The sequence below is a fragment of the Mustelus asterias genome, unplaced genomic scaffold, assembly GCF_964213995.1.
Source record: "Mustelus asterias unplaced genomic scaffold, sMusAst1.hap1.1 HAP1_SCAFFOLD_2253, whole genome shotgun sequence".
Classification (NCBI taxonomy): domain Eukaryota; kingdom Metazoa; phylum Chordata; class Chondrichthyes; order Carcharhiniformes; family Triakidae; genus Mustelus; species Mustelus asterias.
In genome coordinates this window covers 30,001-46,816 of record NW_027592198.1, presented here as the reverse complement: position 1 = coordinate 46,816, position 16,816 = coordinate 30,001, and the positions used below count along the sequence as shown (strand labels likewise).

At 54.1% G+C, this 16,816-nt stretch overlaps 1 protein-coding gene across 1 annotated transcript in view; it reads right to left on the bottom strand.

The window, feature by feature from the left end:
- The window catches only part of LOC144489505 (uncharacterized), a gene marked incomplete at its 3' end in the record, with an annotated part of 36,592 nt that overhangs the window by 9,464 nt on the left and 10,312 nt on the right, over window positions 1–16,816 (bottom strand). Inside the window, exons 2-3 of the mRNA XM_078207370.1 lie at window positions 5,594–6,140; window positions 1,112–1,894 (exon numbers count right to left, since the gene is read on the bottom strand). Of these exons, the coding sequence (XP_078063496.1) occupies window positions 1,112–1,894; window positions 5,594–6,107 (1,297 nt within the window). The remainder of the gene's footprint in view (window positions 1–1,111; window positions 1,895–5,593; window positions 6,141–16,816) is intronic.

Below are 16,816 nucleotides of genomic sequence, written 5' to 3'. Positions count from 1 at the left end.
GAGAGGAGGAGTCTGAGGGGGGGGGGGGGGGGGGGGGAGTCTGGGGGGGGGGGGGGGAGTCTGAGGGTGGGGGGAGAGGGTGGGGGGAGAGGGTGGGGGGAGAGGGTGGGGGGAGAGGGTGGGGGGAGAGGGTGGGGGGAGAGGGTGGGGGGAGAGGGTGGGGGGAGAGGGTGGGGGGAGAGGGTGGGGAGGTGGGGAGAGGGTGGGGAAGGGGAGGGAGAGGGTAGAGGGAAGAGGGTGGGGAAGGGAAGGAGGGGCGGGGAGGGGGAAAGGGAAGGGGGGAGGGTGGGTGAGGGGGGGGAAGGGGGGGGGGAAGAGGGTGTGGAAGGGGAGGGGGCGAGGGGGAGGGAGAGGGTGGGGAAGGGGGGGGCAGAGGGTGGGGAAGGGGGGGGGAGGGTGGGGGAAGGTGGGGAGTGGGGGGAAGGTGGGGAGGGGGGGGAGGGTGGGGGGGGTGGGGAGGGGGCAGGGGGGGGGAGGGAGGGGAGGGGGGAGGGGGGGAGGGGGGAGGGGGGGAGGGGGGAGGGGGGGAGGGGGGAGGGGGGAGGGGGGGAGGGGGGGAGGGGGGAGGGGGAGGGGGGAGGGGGGGAGGGGGGAGGGGGGGAGGGGGGGAGGGGGGGGAGGGGGGGAGGGGGGAGGGGGGGAAGGGGGGGGAAGGGGGGAAGGGGGGGAAGGGGGGAAGGGGGGAAGGGGGGAAGGGGGGGAAGGGGGGAGGGGGGGAGGGGGGGGAGGGGGGGAGGGGGGAGGGGGGGAAGGGGGGAAGGGGGGAGAGGGGGGGAAGGGGGGGGAGGGTGGGGGGGGGGAAGAGGGTGGGTGAAGGCGGGGGGAGGGTGGGGAGGGTGGGGAAGGGGGGGGAGGGTGGGGGAGAGGGTGGGTGAAGGCGGGTGGAGGGTGGGGGGAGGGTGGGGAGGGGGGGGGGGGAGGATGGGGAGGGTTGGGAGGATGGGGAGGATGGGGAGGATGGGAGGATGGGAACGGTGGGGGAGGAGGGTGGGGAGGATGGGGAGGGGGAGGGTGGAAGCTGGGTGAAGGCGGGTGGAGGGTGGGAGGGGGGGTGAAGGGGGGAGGGTCTGTCCACGCCAGGCCTCTCCAGCGGTTTGAGAGCAGCCGTTACCTGTATCCACCTCGTCGTAGAGCTGCAGGTGTTTCTCCTTGGGGCTGGGGGGTGCCGAGCGGACCACCTTGGGGCTGGGGGGCTTGAGGACGGCGGACACGGAGGGGGACAGGGTGGAGGGGGCGCCCCGCTCCTGCTGGACGTGGAGATTCAGCCCGTCCACGCACTGGGAGATCCGGTCCAGGTGAGCCGGGGTGTAGCGCTGCCTGACGTGTGGGGGCCGCTCGGCCTTGGGCCCTCGGTGCCGGCCCAGCCGCCTGTGGGGCACCAGGGGGGCGGTCCCCGTGCCCTCCAGCGACCACTGACCCTCCGGCCTGTTCCTGCGCGGGGGCTTGGGCAGCTGATTGACAACCCCCTGCCCGGGCGGGCAGGGCCCCTCTTCCGGTGCCCGGTCGACATTCCAGGGGGTCCCCGGCTCAGAGCCCTCGGGACGGGCCCCGTCTCCCGGAACGGCCACCTCTGCCGGGACGGGAGCGGAGTCGAGCAGCCCAGCGGGGTCTTCCCAGCCCGGGCCACGAGCGGCCTGGACATCCTCCTCCTCCTCCTCTCCGTTCACGTGCAGGATGTAACGGAACGTCCTCTTGCCATCCTCCGACGAATCCGACCGGGAGTCCTCCGAGCCGTCCGCCTCCCCTCCCTCACCGCGGGAAGCGGGCTGCCAGACCAGGACCATCCCGGGCCTTTCCAGGTGGCACATGCACGGGCAGGTGGGCGCGCAGCGCCAGCTGGCCTCAGGACCTCCGGCCGCCTCGCCCCGTCCTCGCGCGGCCTCCGACTCAAGACCTGCAATGAAAGGGAAGAAAGGGCATCAGACCATTAGTCACCCTCACGCCCACCTCGACAATGCCTTACCCCCAAGTTGCTAAGTTTGTTGGATTCTATGGATTCTGTATCTTTGTATCGTCCGCAGTGCAGAAGGAGGCCATTCGACCCACTGAGTCTGCACCGACCACAATCCCACCCAGGCCCTATCTCCATATTTCCCATGAATTTACCCTAGCTAATCCCCCTGACACTAAGGGACAATTTAGCCTGGCCAATCCACCTAACCTGCACATCTTTGGACACTAAGGGACAATTTAGCATGGCCAATCCACCTAACCTGCACATCTTTGGACACTAAGGGACAATTTAGCATGGCCAATCCACCTAACCTGCACATCTTTGGACACTAAGGCGCAATTTAGCATGGCCAATCCACCTAACCTGCACATCTTTGGACACCAAGGCGCAATTTAGCATGGCCAATCCACCTAACCTACACATCTTTGGATACTAAGGGACAATTTAGCATGGCCAATCCACCTAACCTGCCTATCTTTGGACACTAAGGGACAATTTAGCATGGCCAATCCACCTAACCTGCCTATCTTTGGATACTAAGGGACAATTTAGCATGGCCAATCCACCTAACCTACACATCTTTGGACTGTGGGAGGAAACCGGAGCACCCGGAGGAAACCCACGCAGACACGGGGGAGAGATTTGTTCTACCCCGACCTCAACCCCCTTTGTTTTCATTTCATTTAATTTTTTACTGTTCTCTACCTTTTACTTCTTTAATGTCTTTCTTCATTTTTCTTTCCCTCTCCCTTGCGCCCTTCCCTTACCTTTTCCCCCACCCCCTTTTTCTCAATTCTACCTCTCTCCCACCTATCTCCCCGCTCCCCCCACATCTTCATCTGTCACAGCTCAACCCTCCGATTTCAGTTTCTCTGCCACTTGACCCTTTATTCTCTCTATGGACTGCCATTAGCAGCCTTTTCCGTGGCTAGGACTCATCTTTCATTCCCTCCTCCTGCGGTATAAATATCTCCCACTTTCTCTGCCTTTTGGCTTTGACAAAGGGTCATCTGAACTCGAAACGTCAGCTCCTTTCTCTCCGTACAGATGCTGCCAGACCTGCTGAGATTCTCCAGCATTTTCTCTCTTGGTTTCAGATTCCGCAGTAATTTGCTTTTATCTATTATTCCCCCTGTTCAGTTCCAAAAATAAAAAGTGCAAAGCCTGGACAAGTTCCTTTTGTGTGCAGAGGACAGAGGCCCGTGCACCAATATATGTAGCCTCGCGCGGGCAAATGTGTGCCACAGTGCGAGGGCCAGCTTCACATCTTAAATACCGTTAATGAGGGGAAAAATGGCCACTAACAGGCGCACATCAAGATCCCACAAAAGGCTCGACAATCGCTTACTCTGTTCTGAGGACTGTTGGTCATGTGACACCTTTCCCTCCCCACAGAAACCCTTCCACATCTCGTAACACCCGCCCACCCTGGACATGAAGGTCCAGCCTCGGTTTAAGGTCACCAACAGTGCGGCACTCCCTCAGCACTGGGCCGAGGCTTCACAGCTGTAAAGAGGGCCAACTCCCCCCCCCCCCCACCCCCCAACTCCGATGTGTGCTGACGTCCCACCAAACGATAGCAACCGTTGCTGTGCTGTGGTAACCAGGCAACAGGCTCTCCCTCCAAGACCTCGGGGGTGGACCTTCAGTGGGCACCTGCAGGCCGTTTGACCTCGACTGCCATCGCAGTTAGGCCTCGGGCCTAGCACCCTGGGTGTCAGCTCTCGGTCATTACATCAAGCCCTCTCACCTACGGGGTCAGGAGGAGGTGGGGACAAGGGTGAGGGGGGGGTGCAGTCAGGACTCAAGTAACTAATCTCGGCAAACCCGCCCACTGCGGGAGTGCTGCGCTGTTGGGGGAGGGAGAGGCCTTCTCTTTTGGGGACAAGATGTGAAACCAGTCCGCCCTCACCAGTGACCTTCGAGGGCGAGAAGGGGAGGGTTCTCTCTGGGTTTTTCAGGCCTTGTTTATGCTCGAGTCATAAACAGCATGGAAACAGGCCCTTCAGCCCAACTTGTCCATGACACCCCTTTTTTCTCCACCAATAAGCTAGTCCCAATTGCCCATGTTTGGCCCATATCCCGCTATACCCATGTAACTGTCTAAACACTTTTTAAAGGACAAAATTGTACCCGCCTCTACTACTGCCTCTGGCAGCTCGTTCCAGACACTCACCACCCTCTGTGTGAAAAAATTGCCCCTCTGGACACTTTTGTATCTCTCCCCTCTCACCTTAAACCTATGCCCTCTAGTTTTAGACTCCCCTACCTTTGGGGAAAGATATTGACTATCTCGCTGATCTATGCCCCTCATTATTTTATAGACTTCTATAAGGTCACCCCCCAGCCTCCTACGCTCCAGAGAAAAAAGTCCCAGTCTATCCAGCCTCTCCTTATAACTCAATCCATCAAGTCCCGGTAGCATCCTAGTAAATCTTTTTCTCACTCTTTCTGGTTTAATAATATCCTTTCTATAATAGGGTGACCAGAACTGTACACAGTACAGCCAGATATTAAGTCATCCACCCCTCCCCCCCAAAAAGGCACCTCACAACAGTGCGGCACTCCCTCAGTATTGCCAGTGGGAGTGTCGGCCTGGATTACACTCTCAAGCCTTCCGATTCAGAGATGGGAATGCCGCCCACCGAGCCATTACTGACAGATCACAGAATCCCTACAGTGCAGAAGGAGGTCATTCGGCCCATCGAGTCTGCACCAACCACAATCCCCACCCAGGCCTAATCCCCATAACCACATGCATTTACCCTAGCTAGTCCCCCTGACACTAAGGGGCAATTTAGCACGGCCAATCCACCCTAACCTGCACATCTTTAGACCGTGGGAGGAAACCGGAGTCAGGTCATGTTGCAGCTTTATAGAACCTTAGTTAGGCCGCACTTGGAATATAGTGTTCAATTCTGGTCGCCGCACTACCAGAAGGATGTGGAGGCTTTGGAGAGGGGACAGAAAAGATTTACCAGGATGTTGCCTGGTATGGAGGGCATTAGCTATGAGGAGAGGTTGGAGAAACTCGGTTTGTTCTCACTGGAACGACGGAAGGTTGAGGGGCGACCTGATAGAAGTCTACAAGGTTATCCCAATAGAAGTCTACAAGATTATGAGGGGCATGGACAGAGTGGATAGCCAGAAACTTTTCCCCAGGGTGGAAGAGTCAATTACTAGGGGGCACAGGTTTAAGGTGCGAGGGGCAAAGTTTAAAGGAGATGTACGAGGCAAGATTTTTACGCAGAGGGTGGTGGGTGCCTGGAACCCGCTGCCGGGGGAGGGAGTGGAAGCAGAGACGATAGTGAGTTTTAAGGGGCGTCTTGACAAATACATGAATAGGATGGGAATAGAGGGATACGGTCCCCGGAAGGGTTTTAGTTCAGACGGGCAGCATGGTCGGTGCAGGCTTGGAGGGCCGAAGGGCCTGTTCCTGTGCTGTAATTTTCTTTGTTCCTTGTTCACCCGGAGGGAAACCCACGCAGACACGGGGAGAATGTGCAAACTCCGCACAGACAGTGACCCAAGCCGGGAATCAAACCCGGGTCCCCGGCGCTGCGGGGCACCAGCGCTAACCACCGTGCCGCCCCCTCACGCAAGAGGAACCGCGAGCGATGTCTCGGCCAACTCCAATACCTTCAGAGGTGTCCCGATTCAGATGCACGTCAGAAGGTGCAGTGTTGGCCACCGATGGCACGTGGCTGCTCTCTCCATTCACCGGCGGGTCTGTTGGCGGTGTTACCCTCGCCGTGTGTGGCAGCCGGGCCCGGGGCACCGGCGCGGTTCTGGCCGGCTCCCGGCGCGCGCGGCCATGAGCCGACCTCTCCGTCTTGGCCTCCTCGCCCTCCGTTAGGCCCAAAGACTGCTGCAGCAACTCCCGCATCTTGCGGACGTTGCCGGAATTGGAGAGGGCCTCGCCGCCGGCCGTCACGTCCAAGCTGCGGCGCGTGGCGGGCACCGGCAGGCAGTTTGACAGCGCCTCGCCTCCGCCGCCCTTGGCGGAGGGTTCCAGAACGGCAGGGGCCTGGGTTCCATCCTGCTTCCTGTGGCCCAGCAGGGGGGGCTTTGGTTTGAGGGGTGGTTTGGGCTGCGGCTTCGCGGCCGCTCTCTGCGTCTCCACCTCCGGGGGCCCGTTGACCGTCGACTCCATCTTAACCGTTCCTCCTCAGCGACCAAGAGGCCTCTGGAAGGGAAAGACAAAAGGAAAAAAAAGTCAAAAACTGAACTGCTGTTGAAACGAACGCAAAATCGACCTCAAATAAAGGAAGTCAGAATGGCTCAGGCCTCTATTTCTCACTTCACACCCAGGCTAATAGCAATAGAACTCTCCAGAACCCCAAAAACCCTCCTCACAAATTTCGCTTGACTTGCCGCCTCAGCGAGACCTTCTAGAGCCAAAGGCCTCGCTCCCAAAGATGGCGGCACTGAGGTTCATCCAACCCTTCCGTCTCCTGGGCCCAAATGGGCGAGGGGTGTGGGGGGAGAGTTTGTCGATTTGTGCTCCCCGTGTCTACGTGGGTTTCCTCCGGGTGCTCTGGTTTCCTCCCAGGGTCCAAAGATGTGCAGGTTAGGTGGATTGGCCATGCTAAATTGCCCCTTAGTGTCCAAAGATGTGTAGGTTAGGTGGATTGGCCATGCTAAATTGTCCCTTAGTGTCCAAAGATGTGCAGGTTAGGTGGATTGGCCATGCTAAATTGATCCTTAGTATCCAAAGATGTGCTGGTTAGGTGGATTGGCCATGCTAAATAGATCCTTAGTGCCCAAAGATGTGTAGGTTAGGTGGATTGGCCGTGCTAAATTGCCCCTTAGTGTCCAAAGATGTGTAGGTTAGTGGATTGGCCATGCTAAATTGTCCCTTAGTGCCCAAAGATGTGTAGATTAGTGGATTGGCCATGCTAAATTGTCCCTTAGTGTCCAAAGATGTGTAGGTTAGGTGGATTGGCCATGCTAAATTGTCCCTTAGTGTCCAAAGATGTGTAGGTTAGGTGGATTGGCCATGCTAAATTGTCCCTTAGTGCCCAAAGATGTGTAGATTAGTGGATTGGCCATGCTAAATTGTCCCTTAGTGTCCAAAGATGTGTAGGTTAGGTGGATTGGCCATGCTAAATTGTCCCTTAGTGTCCAAAGATGTACAGGTTAGGTGGATTGGCCATGCTCAATTGCCCCTTAGTGTCCAAAGATGTACAGGTTAGGTGGAGTGGCCATGCTAAATTGCCCCTTAGTGTCCAAAGATGTGTAGGTTAGTGGATTGGCCATGCTAAATTGTCCCTTAGTGTCCAAAGATGTGTAGGTTAGTGAATTGGCCATGCTAAATTGTCCCTTAGTGTCCAAAGATGTGTAGGTTAGGTGGATTGGCCATGCTAAATTGCCCCTTAGTGTCCAACATTGTTAAAACAAACCGATCACCTCCAGTCAGCCCTCACACTCAGACCAGAAGACATCGGGGGAGAAGGGGGCCATTCGGCCCATCGACTCTCCTTTTATTCCTTCATTAGTGGGACCCTGGCATCGCTGGCTGGGCCAGTATTTATTGTTCATCCTTAGGATGGCATGGCAGCACAGTTATTAGCATTGCTGCCTCACAGCGCCAGGGACCCGGGTTCGATTCCCGGCTTGGGGTCACTGTCTGTGCGGAGTTTGCATGTTCTCCCCCCGTGTCTGCCTGGGTTTCCTCCGGGTGCTCCGGTTTCCTCCCACAGTCCAAAGATGTGCGGGTTAGGTGGATTGGCCGTGCTAACTTGTCCCTTAGTGTCCAAAGATGTGCGGGTTAGATGGATTGGCCATGCTAAATTGTCCCTTAGTGTTCAAAGATGTGTAGGTTAGGCGGATTGGCCATGCTAAATTGCCCCTTAGTGTCCAAAGATGTGCAGGTTAGGTGGATTGGCCATGCTAAATTGCCCCTTAGTGTCCAAAGATGTGCGGGTTAGGTGGGTTGGCCATGCTAAATTGTCCCTTAGTGTCCAAAGATGTGCAGGTTAGGTGGATTGGCCATGCTAAACTGCCCCTTAGTGTCCAAAGATGTGCGGGTTAGGTGGGTTGGCCATGCTAAATTGTCCCTTAGTGTTCAAAGATGTGTAGGTTAGGCGGATTGGCCATGCTAAATTGCCTCTTAATGTCAGGGGGACTAGCAAGATAAATATGTAGGGCTACATGGATAGGGAATGGGTGGGATTGTAGTTGGTGCAGACTCAATGGGCTGAATGGCCTTCTGTACTGTAAGGATTCTAAGATTCTAGTTGCCCTTGAACTGATTGACTCGCTCGGCCATTTCAGAGGGGCAGTTGAGAGTCAACCACATTGGCTGTGGCTCTGGAGTCACATGTAGGCCAGACCGGGGTAAGGACGGCAGATTTCCTTCCCTCAAGGAGGCATTCGCACTGCAATGAATTTACTAATAAATCCCCTAGTCGCCACACTCCGGAGCCTGTTCGGGTAACAACGAGAGAGGATTTAACACGGCCAATGCACCCTAACCAGCACGTCTTTCATGCACGGGTTTCCTCCGGGTGCTCCGGTTTCCTTCCACAGGGAACAAGGGGATTTTCACAGTGCCTTGTTGAAGTTGGACAAGACATTGGTAAGGCCACACTTGGAATACTGTGTGCAGTTCTGGTCACCCTATTATAGAAAGGATATTATTAAACTGGAAAGAGTGCAGAAAAGATTTACTAGGATGCTACCGGGACTTGATGGTTTGAGTTATAAGGAGAGGCTGGATAGACTGGGACTTTTTTCTCTGGAGCGCAGGAGGCTGAGGGGTGATCTTATAGAGGTCTATAAAATAATGAGGGGCAGAGATCAGCTAGATAGGCAACATCTTTTCCCAAAGGTAGGGGAGTCTAAAACTAGAGGGCATAGGTTTAAGGTGAGAGGGGAGAGATACAAAAGGGTCCAGAGGGACAATTTTTTCACACAGAGGGTGGTGAGTGTGTGGAACGAGCTGCCAGAGGCAGTAGTAGAGGCGGGTACAATTTGGTCTTTTAAAAAGCGTTTAGACAGTTACAAGGGTACGATGGGTATAGAGGGATATGGACCAAATGCGGGCAATTAGGACGAGCTTAGGGGTTTTTAAAAAAAGGGGTGTCATGGACAAGTTGGGCCGAAGGGCCTGTTTCCATGCTGTAAACCTCTCTGACTTCATTGCAGTGTTAATGTAAGCCTACTTGTGACACTGATTTAAAAAAAAAGATTTAATTGCCTGAAGGTGAGCGGGGAACTGCAGTGCGGGGTGCTACAATGAGTGTAGCAATGACAACTTCCCCTTTGTGTGGTAAAGAGATTAAGGAATTGGCTTGAAACACGTGAAGTGGAACAAAGCTCCCCGCAAAGCTGAGACGGAACAAACTCCACACAACGCACGAAATAAAATTCTGCGGGTGGCACGGTGGTTAGCGCTGCTGCCTCACAGCGCCTTCGATTCCCAGCTTGGGTCACCGTCTGTGCGGAGTCTGCACGTTCTCCCCGTGTCTGCGTGGGTTTCCTCCGGTTTCCTCCCACAGTCCGAAAGACGTGCGGGTTAGGGTGCGTCTGCCGTGCTAAATTCTCCCTCAGTGTTACCCGAACAGGCGCCGGAGTGTGGCGACTAGGGGATTTTCACAGTAACTTCATTGCAGCGTTAATGTAAGCCTTGCTTGTGACTAATAAAATAAGCTTTTTACAACACTTTTCACTCTATCCCAATAAAGTTTTGTTTTTATTCGTCACAGAGTGAAAAGTGTTGTAAAAAGCTTATTTTATTAGTCACAAGCAAGGCTTACATTAACGCTGCAATGAAGTTACTGTGAAATTCACCTGAAGAAGGGGCTTGGGGCTCCGAAAGCTTGCGTGGCTTTTGCTACCAAATTAACCTGTTGGACTTTAACCTGGTGTTGTTAAACTTCTTCTTGTGCGCTATACAGACAAAGCATACTGTTCATAAAGTAGGTTAGCACTGCTGCCTCACAGCGCCAGGGACCCCGGTTCGATTCCTGGCTTGGGTCACTGTTTGTGTGGAGTTTGCACGTTCTCCCCATGTCTGTGTGGGTTTCCTCCGGGTGCTCCGGTTTTCTCCCACAGTCCGAAAGACGTGCTGGTTAGGGTGCATTGGCCGTGCTAAATTCTCCCTCAGTGTTACCCAAACAGGCGCCGGAGTGTGGCGACGAGGGAGATTATCAGAGTAACTTCATTGCAGTGTTAATGCAAGCCTGCTTGTGACACAAATAAATTTTTAATGCAGCGCATCACAGTCAACAGACCAACGGCGCCAGCTGATCTCCCGTGGAATTGCTCACTTTGCAACTCAGATTATTTTGTTTTCTTTTTCATTCTTTATTGGGACATGGGTGTCGCTGGCTGGGCCAGCATTTATTGCCCATCCCTAGTTGCCCTTGGAGGGCAGTTGAGAGTCAACCACATTGGCTGTGGCTCTGGAGTCACATGTAGGCCAGACCGGGGTAAGGATGGGACATTTGGGGGCGGCATGGTGGCACAGTGGTTAGCACTGCTGCCTCACAGCTCCAGGGACCCGGGTTCGATTCCAGCCTTGGGTCACTGTCTGTGCGGAGTTTGCACGTTCTCCCCCGTGTCTGCGTGGGTTTCCTCCGGGTGCTCCAGTTTCCTCCCACACTCTGAAAGATGTGCGGGTTAGGTGGATTGGCTGTGCTAAATTGCCCCTTAGGTGTCCAAAGATGTGCAGGTTCGGTGGATTGGCCATGCTAAATTGTCCCTTAGGTGTCCAAAGATGTGCAGGTTAGGGGGACTGGCCATGCTAAATTGCCCCTTAGTGTCCAAAGATGTGCAGGTTAGGTGGATTGGCCATGCTAAATTGCCCCTTAGTGTCCAAAGATGTGCAGGTTCGGTGGATTGGCCATGCTAAATTGTCCCTTAAGTGTCCAAAGATGTGTAGGTTAGGTGGATTGGCCATGCTAAATTGCCCCTTCGTGTCAGGGGGATGAGCAGGGTAAATATGTGGGATCACAGGAGTAGGAGCTGGATGGGATTGTGGTCGGTACAGACCCGATGGACTGAATGGCCTCCTTTTGCACTGTAGAGATCATAGAAATCATCATAGAAATCATAGAAACCCGACAGTGCAGAAGGAGGCCATTCGGCCCATCGAGTCTGCACCGACCACAATCCCACCCAGGCCCTACCCCTACATATTTTACCCGCTAATCCCTCTAACCTATGCATCTCAGGACTCTAAGGGGCAATTTTTTTTTTTCACCTGGCCAATCAACCTAACCCGCACATCTTTGGAGTGTGGGAGGAAACCGGAGGAAACCCACGCAGACACGGGGAGAATGTGCAAACTCCGCACAGACAGTGACCCGAGCCGGGAATCGAACCCAGGTCCCTGGAGCTGTGAAGCAGCAGTGCTAACCACTGTGCTACCGTGCCGCCCACTGCTACGAACCTATGATTTCCTTCCCTGAAGGACATTAGTGAACCAGATGGGTTTTTCCGACAATGGGTCATCAGTAAATTCTTAATTCCAGCTATTTTTTTAATTGAATCCAAATTCCACCATCTGCCGTGGCGGGATTCGAACCCGGGTCCCCCGAAACATGAGCTGAGTTTGCGGATTAATAGTTTAGTGATAATACCACGAGGCCATCGTCTCCCAGTATCCTTATCAGGCAAGGACGCTTAATCCAATTAGCGTGGAGATATCCCGGCAACACAGGGTGGGGTTGGGACGATACCCAAGTCTGGCTGCCACGGAACTGAATGTGGAATGCCTCCACCCACAGCTAAAGCTTAGTTTAAAGTTTATTTTACCAGGTAGAACAAAGTGGAGTAACTTTACAAAGTAAAGTTTATTTACGAAGTAGAAAGGGTCGAGAGCTTCAAGTTTTTAGGTGTCCAGATCACCAACAACCTGTCCTGGTCCCCCCCACGCTGACACTATAGTTAAGAAAGCCCCATCAACGCCTCTACTTTCTCAGAAGACTAAGGAAATTTGGCATGTCAGCTACAACTCTCACCAACTTTTACAGATGCACCATAGAAAGCATTCTTTCTGGTTGTATCACAGCTTGGTCTGGCTCCTGCTCTGCCCAAGACTGCAAGGAACTACAAAAGGTTGTGAATGTAGCCCAATCCATCATGCAAACCAGCCTCCCATCCATTGACTCCGTCTACACTTCCCGCTGCCTCGGGAAAAGCAGCCAGCATAATTAAGGACCCTACGCACCCCGGACATTCTTCTACCTTCTCCCTTCAGGAAAGAGATACAAAAGTCTGAGGTCACGCACCAACCGACTCAAGAACAGCTTCTTCCCTGCTGCCGTCAGACTTTTGAATGGACCTACCTCGCATTAAGTTAATCTTTCTCTACACCCTAGCTTTGACTGTAACACTACATTCTGCACCCTCTCCTTTCCTTCTCTATGAACGGTATGCTTTGTCTGTATAGCGCGCAAGAAACAATACTTTTCACTGTATCCCAATACATGTGACAATAATAAATCAAATCAAATTTATTAGTGTCACAAGTAGGCATATATCGGCACGGTGACACAGTGGTTAAAACTGCTGCCTCACAGTGTCAGGGACCTGGGTTCAATTCCAGCCTTGGGTCACTGTCTGTGCAGAGTTTGCACATTCTCCCCGTGTCTGCGTGGGTTTCCTCCGGATGCTCCGGTTTCCTCCCGCCATCCAAGGGTGTGCAGGTTGGGTGGATTGGCCGTGCTAAAATTGACCCTAGTGTCAGGGGGATTAGCTAGGATAAATGTGTGGGGTTGCAGGAATAGAGACTGGGTGGGGTTGTGATTAGTACAGACCCGATGGGCCGAATGGCCTCCTTCTGCACTGTAAGCACCCTATGACTAACACTGCAATGAAGTGGCTGTGGGAATCCCCTAGTCGCCACACTCCAGCGCCTGTTCGGGTAACACCGAGGGAGAAATTAGCACGGCCGATGCGCCCCAACCAGCACGTCTTTCGGGAGGAAACCCGGAGCACCCGGAGGAAACCCACGCAGACACGGGGAGAATGTGCAGACTCCGCGTAGACAGCGACCCAAACCGGGAATCGAACCCGGGTCCCTGGCACTGAGAGACAGCAGTGCTAACCCACTGTGCCACCGTGCTGCCCAGTTGGAACCGGTCCAATCTCTAGCGTGACATTAATGTCTGTCGCAGCCTCCGGGGTTTAGCAGAGTGGGAGGAAATATCCCTTTAAGGTGGAATCCATAGAATGCGAAACGACAAGGGGAAAAAAAACAAGTTAAACTTGATCAGAAGAGCCCGGGTGCAAAATAAACAAAGATACATCTCAGTGCATCCAAGTCTCCATCTTTGATTTATGTCAGGAGTGTGAGGGATACTCTCCGTTTGCTGGGATGAGCGCGGCTCCCAACAACAACTCGGGAAGCTCGACGCCATCCAGGACAAAGCAGCCCCGCTTGATTGGCCCCCCATCCACAAACATCCACTCCCTCCACCACCCACGCAGCCGTGTGGACCGTCTACAAGATGCACCGCAGCGACTCACCAAGGCTCCTTAGACAGCACCTTCCAAACCCACCACCTCTACCATCTAGAAGGACAGCAGATACCTGGGGAACACCCCCACCTGGAGATTCCCCCTCCGAGCCACTCACCCTCCTGACTTGGAAATATGTCGGCTGTTCCTTCGCAGTCGCTGGGTCAAAATCCTGGAATTCCCTCCCTCACGGCATTGTGGATCAACCCACACCATGTGGACTGCAGCGGGTTCAAGATGGCGGCTCCCCCACCACCTTCTCAAGGGGCAACTAGGCATGGGCAATAAATGCTGGACCCAGCCAGCGACGCCCATGTCCCACGAATACATTTTAAAAAACACACATTAGGTGCACCTCCTTTCGTGGGGGGGTGAGCGTCATTGGCCGGGCCAACACTTATTGCGCCATTCCTGATCGCCCCTTGAACCGAGTGTCTTGCTCGGCCATTTCAGAGCGGCAGTTGAGAATCAACCACACTGGCTGTGGCTCTGGAGTCACGTGTAGGCCAGACCAGGGTAAGGACGGCAGATTTCCTTCCCCAAAGGAACCAGATGGGTTTTTCCCGACAAGTATGGTAGATGTCCTGGTCGCCGTCACCGAGACCCGCTTGAGAATTCCAGATTTTTATTTATTGAATTCAAATTCCACCATCTGCCGCGGCGGGATTCGAACCCGGGTCCCCTCAAAATGAGCGGAGTTTCTGGATTAATTGTCTAGCGATGATACCGCTAGCCCATCGTCTGTCCACATGCATTCCTTGGACAGTCACAGTAGACAGGACCTGGTGGGAATAGACATTCCCCCATTCCCATATCTAGCAGGAGTGGTTTCATTTGATTTAATTTTTTTTAATTCGCTCATGGGATGTGGGTGTCATGAACTAGGCTAGCATTCCTTGCCCATACGAACTAGGAGCAGGAGTTGGCCATTTGGCCCCTCGAGCCTGCTCCGCCATTCAATAAGATCATGGCTGATCTTTTCGTGGGCTCAGCTCCACTTACCCACCCACTCACCATAACCCTTAATTCCTTGACTGTTCAAAAATCTCTCCATCCTTGCCTTAAAAACATTCAATGAGGGAGCCTCAACTGGGCAGGGAATTCCACAGATTCACAACCCTTTGTGTGAAGAAGTTCCTCCTCAACTCAGTCCTAAATCTGCTCCCCCTTATTTTGAGGCCATGCCCCCCCTAGTTCTAATTTCACCCGCCATTGGAAACAACTTCCCTGCTTCTATCTTATCTATTCTATAGGGTCTTTTAAGAGACTCCTGGATGAGTACATGGGACTTAAGAGGATGGAGGGTTATAGGTAGGCCTAAAAGGTCAGGATATGTTCGGCACAACTTGTGGGGCCGTAGGGCCTGGTTTGTGCTGTAGTTTTTCTATGTTTCTATTCCCTGCCCATCCTTCGAACCATAGAGACCTACAGTGCAGAAGGAGGCCATTCGGCCCATCGGGTCTGCGCCGACCACAATTCCACCCAGGCTGTAGCCCCATAACCCCCCCCTGTATTTACCCTGCTAACACTAAGGGAAAATTTAGCATGGCCAATCCACCAAACATAGCGACTGCAAAGGAATGGCAATATATATTTACAAGTCAGGATGGTGAGTGGCTTGGAAGGGAACTTGCAGGTGCCTTAACCATTCTCAGGAGATGTTGCTTTGCCAGCACGGCGGGTCGGGGAGTGCGGATGTGGGGGGGAGGGGGGGGGGGGGGCGGAGGAGTGAATGGGAACCGTTGCGAGTTAGGGCACGGACGGCAGAGTTCTGGTTGTCCTCAGGTTGATAGAGGGCTCACCAGGCAGCAGTGCGTTGGACTCGAGGTACAGGCAGCGGAGAAGCTGAGGCAAGGCAGCGTTACGGCTGGCAGATAGGTGATCTTGCCGATGGCGTGAACACGAGGTCATCTCGGGGGTGGGGGTCAAACGGGAACATCGAGGTTGCAAGAAGACAGCCCACGGCCTCCGTCAGTTGCCAAGGGCGGGGATGGAGCCAGTCGCTAAGGGAATAGAATTTGGGGAGGGGAACGGGAGCAATGACTCCAGTCTTCCCAAAATTTAATTGGAGGAAATTTCACTGCATCCGCTCCAGGATGTCAGTGTGTCGGGGTCCGGTCGGTGGAGAGAGGTGGTGGGGAGGTAGAGCAGGGGGTAGACAGCGGACATGTGGTACAGCTCCTGCTCTGACCAAGACCGCAAGAAACTACAAAGGGACGTGAATGTAGCCCAGTCCGTCACGCAAACCAGCCTCCCATCCATTGACTCTGTCTACACTTCCCGCTGCCTCGGGGAAAAGCAGCCAGCATAATCAAGGACCCCACGCACCCCGGACATTCTCTCTTCCACTGGGGAAAAGGTACAAAAGTCTGAGGTCATGTACATAAGAACTAGGAGCAGGTGTAGGCCATCTGGCCCCTCGAGCCTGCTCCGCTATTCAATAAAGAACAAAGAACTGTACAGTACAGGAAACAGGCCCTTCGGCCCTCCAAGCCTGTGCTGCTCCTTGGTCCAACTCGACCAATCATTTCATAGAAATCACAGAAATCATAGAAACCCTACAGTGCAGAAGGAGGCCATTCGGCCCATCGAGTCTGCACCGACCACAATCCCACCCAGCCCTACCCCCATATATTTACCCACTAATCCCTCTAACCTACGCATTTTAGGATTCTAAGGGGCAATTTTTAACCTGGCCAATCAACCTAACCCGCACATCTTTGGACTGTGGGAGGAAACCGGAGCACCCGGAGGAAACCCACGCAGACACGAGGAGAATGTGCAAACTCCACACAGACAGTGACCCGAGCCGGGAATCGAACCCGGGACCCTGGAGCTGTGAAGCGGCAGTGCTAACCACTGTGCTACCGTACCGTCCCTCCATTCCCAGTGACTATCCAGGTAAGTCTTAAAAAACGCCAGCGTGTCTGCCTCCAACTGGGCAGCGCATTCCAGGCCCCCACCACCCTCTGTGTAAAAAACATCCCTCTAATATCTGAGTTATACTTCGCCCCTCTCACCTTGAGTCCGTGACCCCTCGTGATCGTCACTTCTGATCTGGGAAAAAGCTTCCCACTGTTCACCCTATCTATCCCCTTCATAATCTTGTACACCTCTATTAGATCTCCCCTCATTCTCCGTCTTTCCAGGGAGAACAAGCTCAGTTTACCCAATCTCTCCTCATAGCTAAGACCCTCCATACCAGGCAACATCCTGGTAAACCTTCTCTGCACTCTCTCTAATGCCTCCACGGCCTTCAGGTAGTGCGGCGACCAGAACTGGACGCAGTACTCCAAATGTGGCCTAACCAGCGTTCTATACAGCTGCATCATCAGACTCCAGCTTTTATACACTACACCCCATCCTATAAAGACAAGCATACCATGTGCCTTC